A 26,986-nucleotide genomic window follows, 5' to 3' on the forward strand; every position below is an offset into this window, starting at 1 on the left:
CCCTCGCCTGCTGTGCCAGGTTCTGTTTCTCTGTTCAGGGATTCATCCTCGTTCTACCATGAGCTAGACTATTCTACCATATTCTCTCACTTGAATTATCGGAATTTCACTAAAAACTCCACATACCCAAATCCAATCTACGGATTTCCCACCCAAAACCTTTTCCACACACAGCCTTCCCGTCTCAGTTCATGGCAACTCCATCCTTGCAGTTGTTTAGGCCAAGAATCTGCCAGTGTTCCTTGACTGCTTTCTTTCACATCTTACAGGCTGTGTCCCCAAGATACAGCCAACGCCCAACCACTTCCCACCACGTCCACTGCAGCGTCCTTAGTTGTAGCCCCTGGATTATCCTGAATGGGGTCCCTGTTTCTTTCTTACATTCTGGTCATTTTCCAATAGGCCACCCTGAATTATATTTTTTAAATGTATATCATTAAATTCCTCCTCTACTCCAAAAACCTCATTGTATTCCCATTTTGCATAGAGCAGTAGTTCCCAATCAAAGGCGACTCCTGTTCTCCTGGGGACATCTGCAATGCCTGAGGATATTTTGGGTTATCACAGTTGGATGGAGGGTACCACTGGTATCTAGTAGGTAGAGACAAAGGATGCTTCTAAACATGCTACAGTGCAAAGACCAGTTCTTTACAACAGACTTATCTAGTCAAAAATGTCAACAATGCCTAAGCTGAGAAACCCTGAGAAAGAACCTTTACAATGGCCTAGATGTCTCCTTGATACGGCATCCACTACCTCTGGACCTCATCTCCTACTACCCTCCTCCTGGTTTACTCCACTCCTACCATATTTACCTCCGCCTTCCCCATACAAACAATCTGAATGACGTTTTCCACATGATCGAGACCTCTATTGTTTATGGCTTTCCTTCCTCTGTCCTTCTGCCTCTAGGTTATTAGATTTCTGCAAGCTGCTTGGGAGCTGATCAAGATTTTAAGCTAAAGATGGTGATGAGTCACCTGAGGGCCATTCTTCAAGCCTCTCCATGCAAGACACTGGAGAAGGTTCCAGATTCCGAGGTCCACGTCTGCAAGGCCTTGCAGCCTCTACACCTGCACTTACAAATCCCGGAACCGAGTCTGTGAGTACACGGCTGCCTGGACAGAGCGGAAGCCTGGTTGTTTCCTAAGAGTCATGTGTGTTGAGTGTGTGCAGCTCTGATGTCAGTGGCATTCCAGACTGGGATTAGATGCCTTGAGGAGAATACCCCATTATTTCTCTGTTCCCCCTAACTTTATTGAACTACAGCTGACCTAAGTCTGAGGCACACATCATGATGATGTACTCTGGAACATTCCATCCCTCATTAGAAATTGCAGAAGAATTACTTGTAGCTGACCAGCCTGTGTGTGCTTTGCTGTGACCCGCAGATCAGGGGAGGTGGCAGATGGTCTTCCCTGACTCCACGGCACTGCTGCCATTGGGTGCTCATTCCGTGCTGTTGGGGCTGGACTGTGCACACAGATGTTGCATGGCATCCCTAACTGTCCCAAGACCTCCCTAAAGGTCCCCTGGAGGCAAAGTGACACTGGCACAGAACCCCTGGGATGATAGGAGAGGATAATGTATGTGATGGTGGAGACATGAGTTTAATGCGCTGGTTAAGTGTATCTGCCAAATAGTTATTTTCTATATTTTCCACCATTCACAGTGAATCCACACAGTTTTCCAGTGTTGGCTTGCTTCCAGATTGTAGGTTTCTCGACTTTTCCTCCTTGGGCTTACTCTCTCTGACCTTATTTGCACATTAAAAAAGGAATTTATGAGCAATGCCAATCTAGCTAAATCCATTGCCTTGAAACTGCTTCATATATATATTTTTATTGTAAGTTTATTTTGTTTCTTCCATCATTGACTGTGTTCTCATTAAACCAAACTGGCCTGAGTCATAATAAATTTCTGGTTGCTGGGTGTGGCTTCCTACCAGCAAGCCCACATCCTCCCCAGAATGGCTTCTTCTCAACACTGGCACTTTGTGGTCTAAGGCTAAAAATGGAAAAAAGTAGTCATATTTATCTAGTTACTAAATCTTGTGTGTGAGGGTATTCCTTATTTTCTTGTTTGTTTATATTTACAGAAAGTATTTACTTTTTTGTATTTATACAATGATGAAAGTAAATCAAGTATGCTCATGTCTTTAGGATAGTTTGCTCCTTTTAGTGCTGACAAAACCCCAAAAGTAGTGGCTTAGGTAGGTGGGGGAATTCTGTTTTTTTAATAAACATTTTTTATATTTATTTTTATGTTTATTTGGGTTTTAGTTGCAGCACTCGGAATCTTTGGTTGCAACACATGGGATCCTTTTTGAACAGCATGTGGGATCTAGTTGGAAATTGGAAATGCAGGATCTTAGCCACCGGACCACCAGGGAAGTCCCAGGGGGACTTCTTTTGGTTAATTTCCCACATCAGATGAAATGTTCTTATTTGTTACTTACTAGAAGAAACAGGTGAGACTCACTGTTTGATTGTGGTTTTCACATATTACACTGTGCCTCCTTGTTTCACCCAAGAGAATATTGGTCTTTGCTGCCCTGGGCCACTGAGCATGTCCTGTTTGGATATCCTGGTCCCTCATCATTTGGTTAGGAAGACAATACTCATTGATTCTGGAGGCTTAGTACCCCAGAGGAAGGCCCAGTACACTTGTGATCCAAGACCACTGGGGGTTAGTTAATGTTCAAAGTCCTTAGCGAGCGCCTCCCACACAGCAAGAACTTAGTGCTGGCAGCTACCTCCAGTACCACAGTTGTTACGTCATCACCACCATCATCATGTCATATGCTCAGCAGCTCCCTCAGATGTCTGACCATTTTCAGGATCTGGGGAGCACAGTGAGGACTGACTGAGGAAGAGGAGGGTATGGCAGGTTGAGAAGCAGTGTTTCACTGGGGCCTGTGCCCTGTGCTCTACCTTCACTTCCCATCAGCCCCAGGCAGTCACTGGTGTCAACTCAAATTGCTATTTGCTGTGATCTCAAGTTACAGACAGTAAATGTTGACAGTCCTAACCCTGCGGACTGGTTATATGATAAAATAAAGATAAAATCCTGCACCAGTTACCCAAAATGAAAAGAAAATCAATTACATTTCATGTATCATCTAGTGAAATTTAGCCTAATTTTTTGTCTGATAAAAAACATTTAGGTATGAGATCTTAGACCATTGGGAAATAGGTTTAATAATACTAATTTTTAATTTAATGAAATGTAAAGAATACCATCTAGAATGGAAATGGTACAGATTCGTTACTATTCTATTGATTCTTAACATTCATGATCTCCCTTGTTTTAGACAGAAGAGGAACATTTATTTTTAAAACAAATTGGAATAGAATAGCAATGTATAAAATGTAGCTATCAGCCACATGTATGTATTTACATGTAAATAATGTATTCAGATTGTATGGCCACCTGTGGAAATTTCCATTAGCAGAGAAACTTCTATTTGACAGGACTGGTCAATATTATAACTGAACTATGTTAGAAAACTGTTCTATTATTTCTCTAATTAATTTTGAAGAACACTAATAAAGCCTGGAAAAAAGCTTGTTTTGCAGTGTCTTCACAAAGAATTCCATTATTCCCCTGATAATATGGGCTGGGATACCCAGACTATATTGTTTTCCATTAACTTTCAAATCATCTTGAGAAACAATGGATGCATTAAGAACTTTTTGGATTTAATTAACAGCCTCAGGGGTATTTGCAGCTACAGCGCCCTAGCAAATAGCCCTAAACTGACCACCAGGAAGCGTGGGCCTTAGTCTGCTGTGGTGGTAACTGCGTGTGATGCTGTGGTTACCTGGGCTCAGCGTCAAAGTGCCTCTTAGAGCCCTGATGCTCTAACAAGGCAGTCTGTGATTCTGTGACCATCCTCAGCAAAGTCACATGGAGGGTCCCTGTGTACACCCTCACTGCAGTAGCCCTAGGCCCACTAGGATGGCATTCAATTTGATGAGGAAACAGCATATTTCAAGAAAAAGGACAGTACAGGGCAAGATACAGGAGAAAAGGTTAATGACAGTATAAAGCAGTAATGTCCAAAAGATATATAATGCAAGCCACATGTACTCTTCTGATTTAATAGTCACACTAAGTGAAGGATAAAGAAACAGGTCAAATTCTGAGGTGGCACAGTGGTAAAGAATCTGCCTGCCAATGTAGGAGCCACAAGATATGCAGGTTTGGTCCCAGGAAAGAACCCTCTGGAGTAGTAAATGGCAACCCACTCTAGTATTCTTGCCTGGAAAATTCCATGGACAGAGGTGTATGGTGGGCTTCAGTCCATGGTGTCACGAAGAGACACAACTGAGCATGCACACATGTGCATAATATACTACTCAGTATATCCAAAATATTATTACTATAACATGTAATCAATATAAAATTAGTGAGCTAGTTTACATGAGTAAGTCTTCAAAGCCCAGTGGGGTAGCCTATATCCTACATTTTCAGCACATCTCACTGACTGACCAATGGGAGTAACCTGGCAAGGTTCTGGAATAGCGTGGCAAGACCAGAGTTTGGGAAGGATGAGAAATAAAATTAGATGGGCATGGTGGGTTCCTAATATGAAAACCTTGGTGCCTGGACACCGAAGTTTGAATTTCACATAGTCTTTAACATGGGAACAACATAATGAAGGTGGTAATTTAGGAAAATTGATGGATGGCAAAACATAGTAGAGGGTAGTAATGTTGCAGGAAAGGGGACCCCTTCCAGGGCCCGAAACTGGGCTCTTGTCTAACACTCGGAAATGAATTGTCCGAGGAGACACACGTGCTGACAAAGCAAAAGATTTTATTGGGAAAGGGCACCTGGGTGGAGAACAGTAGGGTAAAGGAACCCAGGAGAACTGCTCTGCCCTGTGGCTCGCAGTCTCGGGTTTTATGGTGATGGGATTGGTTTCCGGGTGGTCTTTGGCCAATTATTCTAATTCAGAGTGTTTCCTGGTGGCTCATGCATCGCTCAGCCAAGATGGATGCTGGCGAGAGGGATTCTGGGAAGTGGACGGACACGGGGTGTCTCTTTTCAACCTTTCCCGAACTCTTCCGGTTGGTGGTGGCTTATTAGTTCCGTATTCCTTATCAGGATCTCCTGTCATAAAACAGCTCGTGCAAATGGTTACTATGGTGCCTGGCCAGGGTGGTTGGTTTCAATCAGTGTGCTTCCCCTAACAGTAAGAGAAGAGGAAAAGTGAGCAAAAGGACTTTTCTTCGAGGAAAAGTGTATGGTGTAGGGGCCTAAACGAGGCTGGTGGTCATGGGCTGGGCAAAGAAGAGATAAACCTCAAAAATCCTTAAGGAAAAAACAATGTGCTCAGCAGAGTAAAAGGAAATAAAGGTAAAACAGGAATGAACCTGAAAGGTCGTTGCTGATCCTTGAAAGACGCCAGGATTCTTGGCCTCCAGAGGAGAGGAATTTAATCCGGGGCCAGTGACGAGGCTTGACTGCTCAGAGCTTTTGTGTAATTAAGTTTTATTAATGTATAAAAGAGATAGAGAAAGCTTCTGACGGAGATATCAGAAAGGGGCAGAAAGAGTGCCCCGCTGCTAGTCTTTAGCAGGAAGTTATATACTTACTAGCAGGCTGCTAATAGAGAAAGGAAATGTCTCAAAACTGAGTGGCATCAGGCACATCCCCCACAACATCCATTTTGAGATAACATTGGCACAAGGTGAGTCATCCTGGGCCCTAAAATGACTGACATGAATCTTGAAGAAAGGTAGGTTTCCTAGTAAATACATAATCTCATTAACACAGCTTAAGAGAACATTTGCATGAGTAAAACATACTGGTTTGTCAAGTGGGTTCTGAGTCTTAAGCCGAATAGACCTGAAGAAAGAGGGAGTCTAAGGTAAATACATAGTTCATTAACATAGCTTAAGAAAAACATTTCCATAAGAAAAACACATTGGTTAGCTCAAGGTTTGAGAAAAGTTTAGTTCTAGTGGAACCAGGTGTTGTCACGGCAACACAGAATTTTAAAGGAAACCACCTTTTAATTTCATACAGAGAAGGGAAAAACATCTGACTCTTGAAGTTTGTTTCTTCCTGCTGCTTAAGAGAGAGAAAAAATGTCTGACACTTGCAGCCTATTTCCTCCGTTGGGGGGCCCCTAGCCTTCCTGCCTGTTATCCTCTCAAACCCGTCCCAGAATGGTCTTTATTTTGTACATTCAGTCCACAAGCCAGTGATTAAAAGCCAGCTAGGGGGGAACTAGAGGGGCAGCAGATAAGTATGCATACATGCATATAATTATCATTATACCTGTGGTAATAAACGTTTTGAAGGAAAAGATCAGAATGCAATGATTAATAAGAGGGGATTGTTTAAGAGGATAATCAGAGAGGTATGGAAATGACACTTGCTGAAGAGGCGAGAAGCCAAAAATAGGAGCCAAACCTGAACTGAATGAGGGGAAATTGATTTCTGAGGAGGAATAGGAATTAAGGGGCTAAGGCAGGCATGATGCTGAAAGACAGACACCTCAGAGGCAGGAGCTGAAGGTGGTACAAGCACAAAGTAAAGCAAAGCCAGGACCAGTCAGGTACATAAGGACTAAAGGCAAGCACATCTTCACTATGGAATCTAGAGGGATTGTGTTGCTCTTAGCACATTAGTGAACTCTTCCTAATGACAGTGTGGTGTCACCCCTTAAACCTTGGTGGACAGAATCACTAGCTCTGTTTATTTCATTTTCCCCACAGAAGAAGCTGGAAACACAGGCTCCATTAGAGCATATAATCACCTTCCTACTTGGAGGGAAAGTCTGAGCAATTACCAAGAAATCATTTTAACTTCTACTTTGTTAGAATACAGGAAGAGAGAAGAGAACAAAAATGTGAATTTATCTTTAGTAAAACAAGCCCTGGGCAAAAGCTGGCTTCACTAAGAGGATGGTGACCAAGGGTTCCCTGATAGTTGTAGGGGGTTGGGTTGTAGTTGTCTGGGTTCCTAAAGGAGGAGGTGAGTGGGAGAAAGCCTGGAAGCTAAACTTGTGAACTGAAGGGCGTGAATTGATGAGTGTTATGACCATAAAAGAGCCACTGAAGGAACAGGCCTGGTTTCCTCAGGCTGCTGTTTGTGTGGGTGAGGGAGAAGATTCTAGGCATTTCCTGAACAAAGTGGGGGCCAATTAAAGGTGAAACAGGGCATCGTCTTAGGGATCTGCTCATCATTCCCGACTTCCCTAGTCTCCATAGTCCAGACCCTCACCAGCTGGTTTTGAAGGGTGTGAATGCTTAAAGCCTCAGCCCCCCTCTGGGCATCTCAGGGGAAATGTCAGGTCTCTGCTGGCGGTCAGCTTTAAGACTGAGTCAGGGCTGTTCTGGGGGTTTTTGGAAGCTTTAAAATACCAAACTAAAAACTAACCAAATACAGCTTTTTAACCCAACAATACCATTTGGATAATCCATGCTCAGATTAAAGGGCATTTATCAAATTAGGAGCTACAGGGCACAATAAAGGGGAAGGAAGACACGGCTCCTGCCTGCAAGGAATCTGCATTCCAATCCAATAATAATATAATTATATGGTGCCAGTTCCCCCCATTTTTCACTTTAGATTTCTGAAACAGAAAGTTCTCCTGCTCTCAAGTAAGTTCTTGTTCTTCAGGAGTTACTTTATAGCGAGGGAGAAAACCCATAACATTGGGTTCAGACCTCTCTAGAGAAGAGATGATATGCAGTTTGCCTGTTGCTTTTGGCTCTAGACCAAGATTTCTCAACTTTGGCATTACTTATATTTGGGACTATATAATTCTTGTGAAAGCCCGTTCTGCTACTATGTAGGATGTTTAGCTGCATCTCTGGCCTCTAGCCACTAGATGTCAGTAGCACCCTCCTCCAGTCGGACAACTCAAAGTGTCTCCAGACATTGCCAGATGTCCCCTGGAGTCCCCATAGCTCCCTCCTGTGAGAACCACTGGTCTAGAAACTACCTTGGCACGCTCTGTGTCTATACTGCGGGCCACTTGTAGAATCCCACTTGCGGCAGCTATCTCAGGAAGAGAACCATGTCCCGTGTAAGAGGAAACCAGAGGCAAGCCTGTTTTTTTCTGACAAGTGGAGTACCAGGGACCCTGCCATGCACAGAGGGGTTTGACTGGGCTGCAGCTGCCTTGTCACTTTCTCAAATCCTCAGGCTCGTTCTCGGCGGTGGGATGAGGTACAGAGGGGCACTGGTCATGATTTATCTCAATTCATATTTTGTCTGGTTTTCCTGCTGGTCTTGGTTCTGCCCATCCATGCTGCTTCTCAAGGGCAGAGACCTGGACAACCCGAATTACGCACGTGGAGTCTGTGCATCACAGGTGCATAGCTCTCTTTATTATAAGGAATTTGTTGAGATTTCTCAGAGACTTGCCACAAAGACCTAGCGCTCGACTCTGGTAGAAAAATCAGCACCAGTGATGCCGTGTGAGACCGAGTGTGCGTGTACCCCTGAACTTACAGTGTCATAGCTACGCAAGTGACAGACAGAACTCCAGGGACCTTAGCAATGCTAGCGTCTGGCCAGGCTTTGCAGGATGTCTGCCTAATCCTCACAGCTGGCTCCCATAAGAGGTGAACTCAGAGGACACACCTCCGTGGGCCCATATGACCCCCGCGGTGAGGATTCCAGCTCGTGGGCCTCTCCATGACAGCCCCGATGTGCTTTCTCCTAGTGCACCCGCTCTGGAAGAAAGTGGGCCTGGCCCCGGCGGGTGAGCGCCAGTCGCCCATCAACATCCGGTGGAAGGACAGTGTCTACGATCCTGGCTTACAACCGCTCACCATCTCTTATGACCCGACCACGTGCCTCCACGTCTGGAATAACGGGTACTCTTTCCTCGTGGAATTTGAAGATTCTGCGGATAAATCAGGTGAGAGCCAGACCCGTGGTCTCATCCGGAGTTAAAGGGACAGCTTCATGTCAGCACAGGCCACATCGTACAGCCCTGGGAAGTCTCTTGGTAGCTGTGGTATGGGACTCACTGGACTTACTTCTTTTTTTCGTTGTGAAATACACATAACATGACATTTACCATCTTAGCATTTTTTTAAGTGTACAGCTCAGTAGTATTAACTACATTCACACTGTTGTACAACCATCACCACCATCCATCCTTATAACTGTGTACCTATTAATAACTGCTTATTTTTCCCCTCCCTCCAGCCACTGGCAATGAACATTTTACTTCTGTTTCTATGAATTTTGACTTGGGTGCCTCATTTAAGTGGAATCATACAGTATTTGTCTTTTAATGAGTGAATGAGTTCATTGAGCATAATGTTTCAAGGTTCATTCATATTGTAACATGTATAAGAATTTCATTCCTTTTAAAGAGAAATAATATTCCATTGTATGTACAGTTAATCCTTAGACAACATAGAGGAGCACCAACCCTCTACAAAATTGAGAATCCAAGTATACCTTAAAGCCAGCCCTCCATATCTGCAGCACCTCTGTATCTGCAGAGTCACGCAGCTGCAGATTATGTAGTACTGGAATATTTACTTAAGGAAAAAAAAATCCACGTATAAGTGGACCTGTGCAGTTCAAACTCATGATGTTTAAGGGTCAGCTGTATATACCACATTTTGTTTATCTCTTCATCTATTCATGGCAGCTGCCTTTTGGCTATTGTAAATAATGCTGCTATGAACATGGGTGTAAAAATATCTTTTCAGGATGCTGTTTTCAATTCTTTTGAGTACATACCCAGAAATAGGATTGCTGGATCCTCCTTGGACTTCTTTGAGTGTACTTTTTTCATTTTTATGAAAGTGTCTCTTTTCATTTTTATTAATGTTTCCATCTACTAGAATAAGTAGTATTTTCTGTTAATACATATATCTCTGTGTATAGATTGTATTACTGATGTAGAAGATAGGGCATGAAGTTTAAACTTTGCTAGAAATTTATTTCCTGTGTGTGTTGAATATGTGGTAATCCTCTGCTAACTGACTTGACAAATAACGTTTATATTAAATAGCAATATTACTTAGTCAGATTTATGCATGGGTTTTTTAAAAAAATACATACTACAGTACTATACCATCCGTTGTTGGTTGAATCTACAGATGTGGAACCAAGGATGAGGAAAACCAACTGTAAAATTAAATATGCTGATTTTCAACTGTGAGGTGGCTGGCACCCCTAACCTATGCGTTATTCAAAGGTCAACTGTACAGAGCAAAAGGCTAGTCAGGCAAGAAAAAGATTTGGTCACCCAGCAACATGTATTTTGTCATTCATTGATTTATTTATTGATTCAACATCTACTAAGTGCCAGTCATGTGGCAGACATGGCACTAAGTGCTAGGAATAACAACTCGATTCTTGGCCCCCCAGAATTCAAAGACTAGTGAGAGAAACACAGTAAATTAGAATTATACAGCAAATATGATTTGAAAAAGAGTTTCTAAAAATACTGTGGGACCACAGAGGAGGGTGTGATATAGACTGTTCAGAGGAGTGTATGGTGATTTCACTAAGGAGGGGACATTTGTGTTGGGTATTGAAGGATGAATAGGCGTTTGCCAAGAGGATTAGAAGGGCATTCCAGACTGAAGGAAAATCATGTGCAGAAACAGATGTTAGAAAGTGTCCAAAACCCAATGTGGCCAACATGAGAGTGTATGCTGTGGGGATAAGCAGGAAGAATAGTGACCACTGAAGATTAAGAGGGTAGATGTAAGGCAGTCTTCTGACTGCCTAAAAATAACACTGGTTATTTTTAAACAAAAGAATGGTATAGTATGGTATCATCTAAATAATTGGTCAGTTGCTTCATTTTTTTGAGGTTAACCCAGGCAACAGTACAAGATTAATCTACATGGGAGATGATGGGAGCCTGTGGCAATCAAAGGAGAGAAAGCAAGTTTTAACAAGCATTTTAAAAATAAAAGCAACAAATAAAAATAAAAGAACTTGGAGTCTTCTTCAAATGAGAAGAAGGCAAAGTTAACCGTGATCTTGTGGTGTCTCACTTGGGAGTCTCTGGGGTGGCAATGCCAGAAAGTTCATGAATGATGGACAACGGATAATTTGTAGGGAAAAATCGGGAGCATGTAAGAAAATAAAATTTCTTCTTAAAACTTTTCTGCTAATTTAATTTTAAATGTTACATTAAAAATAGAAACACATTTCAACTGGTTATGCCTCAAAAAAGGAATGTGTCTTCAATTCCTGTCTGATTCCCATAGGAAGAATCTGTTTGTCTCAAGACAAGCATCTTCTCTCCTTTTGATGCAAATGAGTTTTGGATTTTAGTATTTCCTGCAGATCAAGATGAGAATGAATAAATATTGATCCCTCACTGAAATGTTACTCATTTTACTATAAAATTTTTAAAATGTTTCTCCCCAGATAAATCCTTTATTCAAAGTAATATTAATTGCTGCTTCATTAATTGCATAAGTTTCTTCCTATTCTTTGTTTCTATCTCATTTTGCATCATATTGTCATGTTTTTACCAGTGGCTTTATTTTAGGTGAGGAAACATGTTTAAATAGTATAGGCTGAATAAGGCTACCAACTTATTTTGGAGTGATCCTATATGATCAGGCACTAATTCGTTTAATGGTGTTTCAGCTGCACTTGGCACATCAGAATGCAATCCAATTTGAAAGGTTTGAGGGTGCAGCAACTGGAAGAAGATGGTTTGGCTATGGTAGGAATATTTTTAAAGGTAAAAAAAATCTTACCAAGTTTAAATGATGTGTTGCATTCTAGAATGAAAAGATAAAACATTAGAATATTGTTATTTACTTTAAGAATATGGGGATCAATACATTGATATGATAAACAATGGTTAAAAGATTGTTAAGAATATATTTCAAATGGTATAAAACTAGGCTGTCCAATATGGTAGCCACAGGTCATGTATGGCTGTTGAGCACTTAAAATGTGGCTACTATAAGTGAGGAAATGAATTTTAAATTTTATTTTAATCAATTGTCATTTAAATTTAGGAACTGACAATTCAGTTATTGGAAAAGTTTAAAATGTCTGGAACAGCTTGGGTATGTTACATACATTTTCAAGTGTAAAATATACAACTCAAGTGTAAAATATACAAATCAAGTATTTCTGATAAAAATTTAGCATACAAATTCACATGTGCTATATGTATTAAAATTAAGTTCACCTGTGTTTTGTTTCTTTTTTAACTTTTTTAGTACGACTTCTAGAAACTTGAAAATTACCTCTGTGGTTTGCATTATATTTCTGTTTTTAAGCACTGGTATAAAAGGATAAAAGGAGATAATAATACCAGTTAAAATGTTAAATTTGTTAAGAATATATTTTAAATGGAGTAAAAAGATAAAGGCAAACAACTATGAGAAATGATCAGGAAGGGAACTAACATTTACGACAGTTGCTGAGTGCTTCGTTTATCTCCCATAGAAGGCTCTCTGGCAGACCCTCATCTCCATGTTTTAGATGAAGAAAGTAAAGCTCAGTGAAGTTAAGTGTTTTCCTGCCAGGTCACTCAGCAACTGGAGAAGTGGACTGGAGCTCTACGGACCATACTCTACACAGGATCTCTGAGCTCCTACAGGTTCCACAGGTGCAGGCCTCCTGCAAGCTCCCTGCCTTAGTCCACTGTGGATACTGAGTGTTTAAAGGGTACCCAGGTTTTATTTTAATCAGGTATGGTAAAACACACAGACATGGAAATGGCTATCATGGAGGAAGAATTTTATTATACTCACAAATACCTGAAAAGAAGAGACATGGCATGCCATGTGGGGACACATGGGGAATCTCCAGGGGTGGTCAGGAGGCAGAGAGAGCAGGGGAATACATGGACAGAACTTCTGTTGTGGTTTCCATGGAAAGGAATGGGTAAGACAACATAAGCAGGCTTAGGATTGGCCACTTTGGATAATTTCAGCAGGCTCTGGGCATAGAGGCTTTCCCTAGTTGTCTGGTATGTGGCCCTGGGGTTATTAGGGCAAAGGAATAGTGACTTACAGTGTAAGAACCCCAAAAAGGAAGTAGTTCGGGTCTGATTGGCTGGTTTGCATATGAAAGGTATGCTCCCTGTTGTTCTCTCTAGCAATTGACTAACTCTGGGAGAGGCGATCCCTCTAGCATTAGCAAGACCTCAGCTATCAAAGCATAAAATATGGAAACTGGAAAACATGGTTATTGCACTAAGGCTTCTCAGGACTCAGGGGCCTGAACTGAAAGCTGCGCCTTACTATGCTCTGGTTTGCCCTGAGAGCTTCCGCCTCCAGAGCCCCTGTGTGCCAAGCACCAGTGAGACCCCGAGAAGGAAGCTGAAGGAGTAAAAGGACACCTTTTCCTTTTCCCAGACGATGGGTTCCAGCCTATCAACAAACAGCCTGCTCATTTGTTTTGTCTACTTTCATTCAGTGATGTTTATAACATTCTGAATTGTATGGCTGAGTCCCTTTGATGTGCACCTGAAACTCTCACAACATTGTTAACTGGCTATACTCCAGTACAAAATAAAAAGTTTAAAAAAATAATATAAAATGTAAAAAAATAAAGAAATTATCAATTTAATTGCAGTTCCAGTATTGTGGATTGCTTTTAGGTAATCACCAATCTGATTTTAATTTACATTCTGTTACAATTCTAGAGTGAGATGTCAGTTGTTTTTAATATTTTCTCATTCATTGTTCTTTAGTTAGGCAAACATCATAAAGAGCTACAGAAACTGAGTATTTTGCCATCAATTAAGCACAAGGTAATTTTTCCCCTCTAAATCACTTGAGATATACTTTATGTTTCAATCTCTGAGTGGAGACAATAACAGCACACTTTGAATTGGGAAATGTAACTCACCACAGTGTAACTGAAGTTCTCTTTGAAAGTTGCCCCTTAAGACAACTTGCCATTTATGATGCTCCTGTTGAGAGAGCCCCTGGCCCTGGGACACTCTGCAGGGGACAGAAGTGATCCTGTCAGTGGGCACGGATGGCTCTGCTTTGGCTGCCATGCCACTGAGCACTCAGGGACTCAGGAGCATAATGAGTCCCCTTCTTGGCCCCAACCCCTGCTCCTTCTCAGTCCTTGTGCAAACCCTCAGGGCAGCCTTCTGGAGTCTAGCTACCCTCCCACCGGCGGGGAGCAGAGAAAAGTTTGATAGACACTTGGTTTGTCCAGCTTTACAGAACAATTGCCCACATCTTTCAGGGTGGATACCTCTGTCCACCCCAAAGATTAATTTACATTGCATTTTAGAAATGAGAATTCCATTAGTTTCTCTTGAAAAAGAGGCCTTATTTATGCACCAGCTACCACATAACGCCTCCCACTGAGGACTATACAAGTGTCAGTTATGTCTCAATTTTTTTTAAAAAAGTCAGTTATATCTAAACTTTAAAAAGAAAGATATGTAGTTAATTACAGGAGCAAAGCATGGGCATGATGCTGTCCTAAGGTGTCCGGAGGTAACTGGAGCTTCTCTGGACCACTGCTGGTTCCCCAGATTCCCCTGGTACCATCACCTCATCATCCAGTTCCTGAGTGGTTTTCACCACAAAGACATGCCCTTGTGGATTATTTGATTCTTCCTGCCTGATGCTCACCTGCCTGGATTACGGGACCTATTCAGGGTCCCTGACTAACCTGCCACTCTCAGAATCTGTCACCTGGAAGCAGGCCATAAGAGGTAGATCATGAACAGGTATGTTCTTACATTTCTATATTAAGAAATTCTAGTCTGCCCCTTTAACACAAGGCTGGGCTCAAACTTTGACATCACTTTTTAACATCTTATAATGCTTCTGCTGCTAAGTTGCTTCAGTCGTGTCCAACTCTGTGCGACCCCATAGACTGCAGCCCACCAGGCTCCCCCATCCCTGGGATTCTCCAGGCAAGAACATTGGAGTGGGTTGCCATTTCCTTCTCCAATGCATGAAAGTGAAAAGTGAAAGTGAAGTCGCTCAGTCGTGTCTGACTCTTAGCGACCCCATGGACTGCAGCCTACCAGGCTCCTCCGTCCATGGGATTTTCCAGGCAAGAGTACTGGAGTGGGGTGCCATAATGCTTATACATTTAAAAAAAAATATGCTAACACCTTGTCTCAGTTTGGACATGTATTTGGAGATTCCAAGAACACATTCAACAAAATCACCATCTATTGTTTTAAAAATAAAACAGAAATGAAAGAACTCCCTAACCTAATAAAGTAGATTAATATCAGCTCAAAAGTAAATAGTATGCCTAATGTGGAAAGGATATCTACTAACGACACTATTATTAGCATACTAAATATTAAATTGAATTAAATTCTGGTAGTAGCCAATAAAATTAGATCAAAAAATATAAAGGAAATTACAAAAAAATTAGTGGAGTGCCATATTAATTTATAGAAGTCAATTCCTTTGACATATAAAATCACAGAAGACATAATGGAAGAAAGAACCCTACTTACAATGCAAACTAAAAAACTAAAATACCTTGCAATGATTTTAACATAAAATGTTAACCAAAACAACTGTAAAACATTCCTAAGGCACACAAAAAAACTTGAACTAATACAATCCATACCATTTTATTGAATAGGAAGACATCATAAAGACGCCTTTGATGTCACTTCTCCTTAAATGCTTATTCTTGATAAATTGCTTTCCATTAATTTTATGTGGTCCCAATAAATATACCAACAGTAACATTATGGGAGGCTGTGCACTGTAAGATGTTTAGCAGCATCCCTGGCCTCTACTCACTGGATGCCAGTAATAGCCCCAAGTACTGACAACCAAAAATGTCTGCAGGCTTTCTTTAATGTCCACTGCAAACTCAACCCTGGTTGAGCACCACTGATATATGCTCATCTCCAATATTAACTGACCAATGAAATCCTTTACCTCTCGGTGCCTGAAAGAAACCTAAGTCTAAGAAATTGGATTTAATTAATCAACATGTTGATTTACCAGTAAAAGCATGTGAGTGACTCATTTATAAGTACCTCTAGCTCACTAGCAGAAAACCATGGATTGTTGGAGGGTCTTTGTTGGGAAGGATGCATAGAATTGGAATCCAAGACAGTGTTGTGAGTATCAGAGGGTCCAGCCCTTCTAAAGCAGCATTTGGAAGTGTTTCCTTGAACATACTAGGGCCACCAGAAACACACACAAATGGTGAGGCAGTTCTTCAAAGCCTCCTTTGTCACCTTTTGATTCTAGTTCTCTTGCTTTTTCTACCACATCTGCAGCTGCTTCCTCCACTTAAGCAAAGAACCTCTCAAAGTTATCCCTAATGATTGGAATCAACTTCTTCCAAATTCCTGTGAATGTTGATATTTGGACTTCTTCCTATGAATCATGAATGTTCTTAATGGCATCTAAATGGTGACTCCTTCCCAGAAGGTTTTGAATGACTATGCCCAGATCCACCAGAGCAATCACTATGGCAGCTCTAGCCTGATGAAGTGTATTTCTTAAATAATACGACTTGAAAGTCTAAATTACTCCTTGATCCATGGGCTGCAGAATGGATGCTTTGTTAGCAACACTGATCTTGTTATATATCTCCATCAGATCTCTTGGGTGACCAGGTGCATTGTCAATGGGCAGTAATATTTTGAAAGGAATCTTTTCCTGAGCAGTAGGCCTCTAGGCTTAAAAAAACATCCAGTGAACCATGTTGTAAAAAGATGTGCTATTATGCAGGCTTTGTTCTAAGGGCCTTGGAATTTTCAGAATGATAAATGAGCACTGGCTTCAACTTTGTCACCAGTTAATTAGCTACTAACAAGAAAGTCAGTCTGTGCTCTGAAACTTTGAAGGCAGGGACTCACTCCTCTCTAGCTATGGAAGTCCTGGGTGGCATGTTCTTCCAATAAAAGGCTGTTGCATCTACACTAATAAATCTGTTGTTTAGCATAGCCACCATCATTAATTACCTTAGGTCTTCTGGAGAACTTGCTATAGCTTCTACATCAGCATTTGCTCCTTCACTTTGCACTTTTATGTCACACATACGGCTTCTGTCCTCAAACCTCATGAACCAACCTCTGCTAATTTCAGACCTTCCTTCTGTAGCTTCCTCACCTCTCTCAGCCTCCACAAATTAGAATCAGGGCCTTGCTTGGATTAGGCTTTGGTTTAAGGGAATGCTGTGGCTGGTTTGATATTCTATCCAGACCACTGAAACTTTCTCCACATCAGCAATAAAGCTGTTTCACTTTCTTATCACTTGTGTATTCACTGAATTAGCACTTTTTATTTCCTTCAAGAACTTTTCCCTCACATTCACAACTTGCCTAACTGGTGTAAGAGGCCTAGCTTTCAGCCTGTCTCAGCTTTCAACATGCTTTCCTCACTAAGCTCAATCATTTCTAGCTTTTGATTTAAAGTGAGATACATGACTCTTTCTTTCACTTGAACACTTAGAAGCCACTGTAGGGTTATTAATTAGCCTGATGTCAATAGTCTTGTCTCAGGAAATAGGCCTGAGGAGAGGGAGAGAGATGGGTAAAAGCTGGTTGGTGGAGCAGTCAGAACACACAATATTCACCATTAAGTTTGTCATCTTATATGGGCATGGTCTATGGAGCTCACACCCCAAATTCCAACAGTAACATCAAAGATCACTGATCACAGATCACCATAACAAATAAAAAAATAATGAAAATGACTGACACATTGCAAGAATTACCAAATGTGACACAGAGACACAAAGTGAACAAATGCTGTTGGAAAAATGGTGCTGATAGACGTGCTTGATGCGGGCTGCCATAAAACTTCAATCTGTAAAAAACTCCCATAAAACCTCAATTTGTAAAAAACACACAATAAAGTGAAGCACAAGAAAAGGAGGTCTGCTTGTATTGGGTGGCCCACGTGGCAAGGGGGTGTTGAGGAACAGAGTTTGCTCAAGATAAACTGCTGCTGCTAAGTCGCGTCAGTCGTGTCCAACTCTGCGACCCCATAGATGGCAGCCCACCAGGCTCCCCTGTCCCTGGGATTCTCCAGGCAAGAATACTGGAGTGGGTTGCCATTTCCTTCTCCAATGCATGAAAGTGAAAAGCGAAAGTGAAGTCACTCAGTCGTGTCCGACTCTTTGCAACCCCATGGACTGCAGCCTACTAGGCTCCTCAGGCCATGGGATTTTCCAGGCGAGAGTACTGGAGTGGGGTGCCATTGCCTTCTCCGCAAGATAAACTAGTGGCAGCTAAAACCAGAAAGAGTATTTCTGTCTCCCTTCAAAGAAGATAAAGTTGAAAAGCCAAGGCTCAAGAACAGCCAGATAAACAACAAAAGACACACAAATATGATTTCAAGACGGGACAGAGTTGATGATTGGGGAATTGCAACCGTTGTCTAATCAGTGTAGATTAGCCCTGGAGAAACTGCAGAATTGCTGGAACAATTTTAGTGGGCGTTGCAGCATAGTGAGACTGGTAGGCTTTGGCATCAAGGACATCTGGTTTAAATACTGATGCCCTTACTTTCTAACTGGTCTCTTTTTTATCTGCCATGTGATAGCAGAAACAGTAAGAATTAGTGTCTATTACACAGACGACTGCTTTGTATACATCATCTTATCTAATGCCTACTGTAATACTATGTAGATTTTATTATCATCTCTGTTCTTCAAATGAAGTAACTGAGACTCAAACATGGAGAAGAACTTATCTTTCAGGATGGGACAAGACTGGTGAAAGGAGTGGACCTGGGACTGACTTCATCTTCCCAGACTTTGTTCAAAACACATATTTGATTCCTATTGAGTGTGTACACTTAAGATCAGCAAAGTAAAACAATTATTAGCTCTAACATTTCTCAGTTCATTTACATTTCTATTTCCAAGACAGTTCACTCATTTGACTGAGACTTTATAAGAAACTGAAGTTTCAGTATGTGAAAACGTTGGCTGAGCCCCAGCCCCTTAAGTGAAAAACTTCATAGAAACTCAAATGCACTTTTCTTTACTATTGACCTTATGGGAAGAGAAATATAGCCAGAAGGAAATCAAGTGAATTTACTAGTGACTAGTCAACTGTCACGGAGAAGGCAATGGCACCCCATTCCAGTACTCTTGCCTGGAAAATCCCATGGACGGAGGAGCCTGGTGGGCTGCCGTCCATGGGGTCGCTAAGAGTCAGACACGACTGAGTGACTTCACTTTGACTTTTCACTTTCATGCATTGGAGAAGGAAATGGCAACCCACTCCAGTGTTCTTGCCTGGAGAATCCCAGGGACGGGGGAGCCTGATGGGCTGCCGTCTGTGGGGTCACACAGAGTCGGACACGACTGAAGCGACTTAGCAGCAGCAGCAGCAGCAGCAGCAGTCAACTGTCGTGGAGAAAGGAAATGGTACTCACTCCAGTATTCTGGCCTGGAGAATTCCATGGACTGTATAGTCCATGAGGTCGCAAAGAATCGGACACGACTGAGTGAATTTCACTCACTTCACTCACTAGTCAACTGTAAACATTAACTAGGGTTCAGTGTCCTGAGTCCTTGACCTGGCTTTGTTACAACTACAAGATTATCATCTCCTTATAGGCAAGGGCCACCCATGTTATCTCTGTACATCTCTTCCACAATACATTCTAGAGTTCCTATCACAGAACGCATGGTCAATAAAGGAATGGAATAAGATATTTTTACCTCTCTGGGCCTTGGCATCTGGAGAAATGGATACAGATCATTGTTTAAGGTCCCTTCCTAAGATAACAACATTACAACAGTCCATTTATATAAAAGATTCATGAATCAATTCTAATACATACATACAAGTCTGAAATTGCGCTGTGTCTGTGACTTTCCTTTTATAGCCCCAAATGCCAGGTTGCATAGAATTAGCACTTTGTAACTCCTTTTTGATGGTGATGCTTCTTTACACTGATACAGCATTCCCCAGTGTCTAAAGCACTTGTGTGTATTCTCTAATTTTGTCTTCCCATCAGCATCACTATTTAAGAAAATACTATCCTCATTTTCTGTATGTGACTGCACCAAGGCACTCAGCCAATAAATGCTAGGGCCTAAGACTGGGACCCAAAACCAAGAGTATCGATCCAGTGTTTTTTCAACTAAAACACACATCACCTCATCAACTTCATCATCATTCCCATTATCACATCATTCCCACCATTAAAGCCATCGCCATCATCCCCCATCACTGTCACCACCCTCATCATCGCCATTATCATAAAGCTGACCAAAGAGCTAAAATACCCACTTCCAGCCTGGGGCTAGACACAGATCTAGTACAGATGTCATTGCCAAGTATATGCAGTTTGTCTTAGTTGCCTTTCCACCTGCCCAACTTCCTAATCGTTCTCTAAAAGAAAAAAATCACTTTTCTAACTCTTTTCCTTCCACAAACCTCTTATCTCACAAACTGCTGTTCTCAACTAGATGGTAATAGAGAAAGGAAGCAATCTCCTCAAATTTACTTCCCGAAGAGGCAGCAGTTGTGATGACATGCTGAAACCTGCTGGTTCAGGCTTGCAAGAGGAGACTGTTAAATATTCAGAAATTTCAGAGTGGATAGGAAATCAGCAAATGCTATGAATCAGGGTATTGGTTTTTTAGAGAGAAGGCTGATTAGCCAGTTCACCACTATTACAGTAAACAGCTGACCTAACAAGGCCTCTGGCTTTTTAAAATAGGTGTTTGTTAACTAATAAAATCTCAGGCAATAGGCCAATGAATTGGAGAAGCTTCTTCTGCACTACTGTGGCAATATCTGGATGGAAAAGTGATCTTTTCCAGCATTCTTTAATCACAGAAATGGGTTAAGCTCATCTTGGATCATAATTACTATTTATTTAGTACATATTATACTTGATACACATTTCTCTCACCCAGTCTTCACGGAAGCCCTGTGAGACATTACCTCCCTCGTACAGATGGAGAAATTTGATGATGCAACAAACCTCGCTCAGCTAACAGGTATAGCTAGTATTTGAGTTCACCCAGTTTGGGCCACAGTAACTGCACACTTTCCACCCAGAGGTTCTGAACAATCAGTGGAATGCTGTTATTGACACGGCCAACAGAAGAGTTAAAGCTTCACCTGAGAATTTTCCCAAAGGTAACTTAAAAGGTGCACATGTCTTCGATGACACTGGCACTCTTCTCTGTAGAAGTAGAAGGGTGATTCAGATGACCCTGTGGCCCCTCCTGAGCCTCTAGGTTTAAGGTGTTCTATCACACAAACTATGTTCATTACTATCTAACCTGTCGATTGCATTCTTGAACAAATCTGTGTCTTCCTCAACACTAAAGGCTTTTGAGGGCAACTTCTATCTTTTCGACAAACAGACAAAAGTTTCATCACAAAGATCAGAGCTCCTCCCACTTCAAACTGCACCCTCTCCCCACTTTTGAAGCAATACTTGTCCCAAGAGAAACCCAGCAAAATTCTTCCATATCAAGTGGAAAACCTAACAAATCAATTTTTCTTCAGAAGGTTATCATGACTGTCCTGTCTCTATTTACTAATTATTGATGCTCTCCAGGTTGACACAGGAGATTTCTCCATCTGTTTTCCTCGTTTGAACATGAACTAAATTTGTGAAGGCAAGCTTGTAGCAACAGGGTCACTTCTCCCAAGCAACAGATTATGATGCTACATGCCCAATTATTATATTACTGGAGAGTTTGCTCAGAAGGAAGATAGCTGATCCCAGTACAAATGAACTGAAAGACCAGCAATAGCAGGATAATAAAATAACGCTAAGAGCTAACACTTACTCAGCACTTGCTGTGTGCCAGGCACTCCTTCAAGAATGCTACTCTAATAACTTTTGATTCCAACAAATTAATTCTTTCTAACACACCTCACTGTCCCTCGAGCAAAGTTATCTATGCACAGATAGTAAAGAAACATTTAACCAACTTGACTCCAGCACCACAAACCATGTTCTCTTCAGCTTGGCTTCCCTGACTCACTGCCTGTGCTTCTTGATAGCCATACAGTTAATGCATTACATCCAAGAGCAGAGTCTAGCCAATAAATACTTTGAATCCAAGTAGTCCATCTCCAAAGCCCATCCTTCCACCAGCTATACCATAGCATACTAGTGAGGAAATTGGAAAACAAGTGGATGAAGTGAATTCATGAAAGTTACAACTGCTAGAAAGCACGGAATCCTAGCATTTCAGGATTAATATAAAACTTAAAGCTATTAAACACAGGCATGCAAATATCGCAACAAAATTTTTCCAATATTCTAGAAAGCAAAAGAAAACAAAATAATTTGGATCAAGTCTCTCAGCATTACATGTCATGCCAAGAGCAAGAAAATCAAGCAATTACAACTTGATCTTATTCCTAAGTTTAATTCAGGGACTAGACATAGATCACATTTATTCCATAGCATTTCACTGACCATTTGTGAAAAACAATTGCAAAGCTGCAAATTTAAAATGATTACCTTCTGCTAATAACCAGCGTGAACCATATGGAAAGTGGAAAATCTCAGCAGAAACATTTACTCGAACACAAACTTGGCCAAACACAACCTGCATGTCCCGTGTGGGCACCAACACTTTTGAAAACCAATGTGTATCCCTGTGATGCCCACTTCACAGAATTCCTCTTCCTTGGTGTCAGAAGGGAAGGTTTAGAAGCATCAAAGTAGAGCTGAGGACTCTCTCCACTTGCCCTCTGAATCAGAGGTGCTTGTAAACAAGATTATTTTCTCCTTCCATTGTGAAAGCTTTGTTTCCTCCCTACCTTAGTAACTCTTTCACCACTCTGAAACTCTCTCTGGAAGTAATATCAATAAATTAGTGAGCAAAGCTTGCATGTGCCCCAGAATTCAGCTAAATGAACTCCTGAGTGGTAATCGAAATGTAAGTAGTTAAATCGGAAGCCCTCAAAAAAGTGAACTAGCTGGATATTCATTAAAACATATCTCTTTCAATTGTACATCAACTAAGTTTCAATTAAAACAATGCATCTCCTTCAGAGAATGAACTTTAGTGGCTCTGTGTAGAGCAAAGGAACCTACATGTTCAACAAGTGTTCCAGGTGATCCTGATACAGGGAGATGATTCAAAGGCCACTGTGAAGAAGATGGGTCTATATAAAATCACACGGCTCGAGGGAAAAGCGTCCGAAGGGAGGGAATGTAAAGACATCACAAAGTATCTGATACAAGATGGTGGCTATAGGTATTGGAAGAGGCAGGCCAGGGAGGGTAGGAGAACAACAGTGGAAGAACTAGTATTTGGAGGTGGGTGAAAACCAAAGTTTAACTCTGCCTATCGGAGAAACCTGCTAAGCTCTGTATATCCAGTGTAAAAAATCATTACCCAGATGTTAAAAACAACTCTAGATATGGAATGGAGAAGGCAATGGCATCCCACTCCAGTGTTCTTGCCTGGAGAATCCCAGGGACAGGGGAGCCTGGTGGGCTGCCGTCTATGGGGTCGCACAGAGTCGGACATGACTGAAGCGACTTAGCAGCAGCAGCAGCAGCAGCAGCAGCATGAAACCTTCAGGCAGCAATCACTGTATTCCCTTCCCTCTTCATAATCCTCACCTCCCCACACACACACACGGAAAGTAAAACCCACATTGCAATCCCAGTATGTAATGGCCTATTTATTGCTTTACTTGGCTTCCTACCCTTACACATAAATAGGTATCTAATGTGGTAATTTAAAAGTCAAAAATTCAGGCAAGTTCTTTAAAATCAGGAAGATAAAAAGAGATTTCTACTATTTTAAAATTATTAATATGTAGCTGCTCTGTCCCTAGCCCTAATCAACTTCTCAGCATCCCTTAATTGTAACTTCCCTTCTAAGATACGGATAAACAGACAGATAAGTAGACAGAAGGACTAACTATATACCAGAATAGCAATGAATTTCTGTAGGTTCTGGAATAAAGAGAATTTTTATTTTCTTCTGCTTTTCTATATTTTCTAAATTATCTGAAAAAATACTTTTCTTTTCAGACACACATGCAAGAAAAATACAAGGTATGAAAATTTTTGAATAATTCAGTTAGCCCAAGAGATCTTTTGGGGTCATGGAAATCCTCTAAAATTACATTGTGGTGATGGTTACACAACTCTATAAATTCACTAAAAATCATTGGATTATACGCTTAAAATGAATGGCGTTTATGGTGTGTAAATTATACCTCTGTAAAACTATTAACAAAGAAATAATTTCCATTTGGCTAAATTTAAGGAGCAGTAATTCCATCAAAATGCCCAGGTAACAACCTCACAGAGAGGTGGGAGAAAATAATAAGGAGAGGTCAGAGGAGAAAGTGAATACATACAAAGAAAGGAAGGGAGAAAGAGAGAGAAAGGAGGAAGAGAAAGCAGGTGGGAGGGAGAAAATTGCTCGGAAATTAAACGGGAGAGTCCTACTCTACCATAGCTAAAGAGAGCCTAGCTGTACAACTCCATCATTTCCACTGTGTGGGATATAGGTGGAACATCAGTGTATTGGTAAATGAACTTTTCTTGGCCCTCCAGCACAGCAGTAGAAGACTGGTACCTTGACGATGTTGATATAATCTGGACATTCTACCAGCAATTCTTTCAGGTTATCCCATGTATAGCAATTGTGGCTTTGTGTCTTTGAAAGACAAAGTGTACACAGCAAACAAAATGCTCTCATGGTGTTGGTGTATACCACATGGATACAAACAACTCAAAGTGGGTTTTTTTCCGCCTAAATGGTTAAGTGCCATCTTCATACGATTTAACTCTATGTTTCTTGAACATCTGTTGGATACAAGGAAATGTGTTTTTTATTTTGAGGGATGTACAGGCACCCCACTCCAGTACTCTTGCCTGGAAAATCCCATGGACAGAGGAGCCTGGTAGGCTACAGTCCATGGGGTCGCTAGGAGTCGGACACGACTGAGCGACTTCACTTTCATTTTTCACTTTCCTGCATTGGAGAAGGAAATGGCAACCCACTCCAGTACTCTTGCCTGGAGAATCCCAGGGACGGGGGAGCCTGGTGGGCTGCCCTCTATGGGGTCGCACAGAGTCGGACATGACTGAAGCAATTTAGCAGCAGCAGCAGATATGAAACATTCACATGGTGTAGAAAAGAAAGAAAGATGGCAACAGAAGTAGTAATAGTTAAGTAAGGGACTCTGGACTCCAAAAAGTGTCCAAAAACAAAAGCATAAGTGATATTTTGAAAATTGCCCACTTTTTCAGTTTTTAATATAAGGGATTCACTTCAGGTAGGGGAAAATCATCTCCTTATTTTTCCAAGTCATGAGGAAACAGGAAAATGCTCTTTCAGTGTCTCCCTTTATAAATATCTTACCTTCTATGTTGCCGGATTCCTGAAAAAATCAATAGCATGGTTGCCACAAGGACGATGCAGAATATCACACCAAATATAATAATCCAGATGGGCACAGATGGGTCAGTAGGTGGTGCAAGAGTGGAAGGAATTCTTAAAAATTCCAGAGTCTGGTCATTCAAAAAGAAGGCATTGTTGATCCGGTTTCTATTCATTCTAAAATACAAGGATGATTAAAAACAAACAAGAGAGAAGAAACATTAGAAACCAAAGGTAGAGCCCTGTGTCCCCGGGATTACCACCCTCTCTGTAAACAGAGCATCTCCCCAGCAGAAGACTCCAGGTCGAACAGACAGTCTGATGAGGGCAATCATGCTGTGGTTTTCTGCTCGTAAGCGGCGGTGCTGGCTGCCAGAGAGGTGCTTGTCTATGCACTACTGCCCTCCATTGTCATGAATGTTCTAGAAATCACGTGAAGTCCTGAGTTTTGAGCTCTGCCCACCACATTTTATTTCCTGAGAGGTAGCATCTAGATTAAAATGAGGGAACTCTCTTTAGGTGGCTTACATAAACACCAACAGCCTGAAAACCCAAACTAATATGTAAAAAGTGGGTGATAAACATAAGAATAAAAGGAAATCAGGAGCACAAAGAAAACATGAAGCCAGGAGGAGCTGCGAATCCATCTGTTTGATCTTTTCTCTTTTTTTCCATTCAATTCAACAAACAATTGCTGAAAACCTGCTAAGTACCAAATCCTCTGCTAGGTGCTAGAGATACAAACGGTTAAAAAAATAAAAAAATACCCCAGTAGCTTACAGTCTAGAACAACAGCCCACCAGTCCCTCCACAATCACAGTGCGTACAAAAAGTTCTATGAAAGAGGTAAAAATGGGCACAGTGGGAATACAGCAGAGGTGTCAGCATAGTAAGAAGTCAGAGCTGGTTTCCTAGGAAGACAAGTTTTGAGCTGTGCTTTGAGGGACAAGTGGGAATACTGCGGACCCAGAGTACTCACTTCAGACCTGTAGTCCGCACAGGAACTGGAGACCCGGTATACAGTATGATTTGTTTCGTCAACTGCAAGTAGTTCCATATGACTCAAGTAAATGGTGCTTTAGGAGCAAAAGTTTAGAAAAACACGAAGGTAAATGTGTTATGCTCCCTGGGGAAAACCTGCATTTTGGGTGGTGGTAGCAGTCAGGGAGGGGTTGGTAGCAAAAACTTATTTGACCCAAACTAAATTTCTAGCTGGAATTTGCAAATTAGGTCGATTTCTTGGAGATACTGTATGGTCTTTTCTGAATTTACACTAGACGAGCTGATTTCAACAACCTCTAGAGCAGAACTGAAAATCAGAATATGTGAACCTTAGGTGATGTCAAATTTTCTAGGAGCTGCATTAAAAAAATAGTAATAGGCAAAACTGACTTTAATATAATATATATTTGCCCAATATATCCAAGAAAATATCATTTCAACATGTAATCAATAGTAAGTTGGTTCACATTTTATTCTGGGCACAGTCCTTGAAACTCGGTGTGTACTTGACAGAGCATATCTAGTCTTGGATTAGATACATTTCGAGGTCTTGAGAGCCACGTGTGGCTGCTGAGTTCTGTACTGGAGAGTGCACATCTTGAACCCGAGAGTAATAGCTTCAGAATCTCTGCAGACCAGTACCAGGGTGTCAGGAAAGACCACCCTCAGCAAATGAAAATCTACAGGGTGGCATGATTACTCATGTGAA

The 26,986-nt window shown here is 41.4% G+C and overlaps 1 protein-coding gene and 1 long non-coding RNA gene across 5 annotated transcripts in view; one reads left to right on the plus strand and one right to left on the minus strand.

The window, feature by feature from the left end:
- Positions 1 to 26,986, plus strand: part of CA5B (carbonic anhydrase 5B) — a 103,191-nt gene that overhangs the window by 3,284 nt on the left and 72,921 nt on the right. For all 4 annotated transcript variants that reach the window (XM_044936975.2, XM_044936973.1, XM_044936974.1 and 1 more), the window contains exon 2: positions 913 to 1,102. In XM_044936975.2, coding sequence (XP_044792910.1) covers positions 1,007 to 1,102 — 96 coding nt within the window. In that variant the 5' untranslated portion in view covers positions 913 to 1,006. The remainder of the gene's footprint in view (positions 1 to 912; positions 1,103 to 26,986) is intronic.
- On the minus strand, positions 11,123 to 25,380 carry LOC123331865. The gene is made up of 2 exons (XR_006548665.1): positions 25,258 to 25,380; positions 11,123 to 11,286 (listed from the first exon to the last, which is right to left on the minus strand). It is a non-coding gene; the product is annotated as an uncharacterized LOC123331865 (long non-coding RNA).

The sequence above is a fragment of the Bubalus bubalis genome, chromosome X, assembly GCF_019923935.1.
Source record: "Bubalus bubalis isolate 160015118507 breed Murrah chromosome X, NDDB_SH_1, whole genome shotgun sequence".
NCBI classification, from domain to species: Eukaryota; Metazoa; Chordata; class Mammalia; order Artiodactyla; family Bovidae; genus Bubalus; species Bubalus bubalis.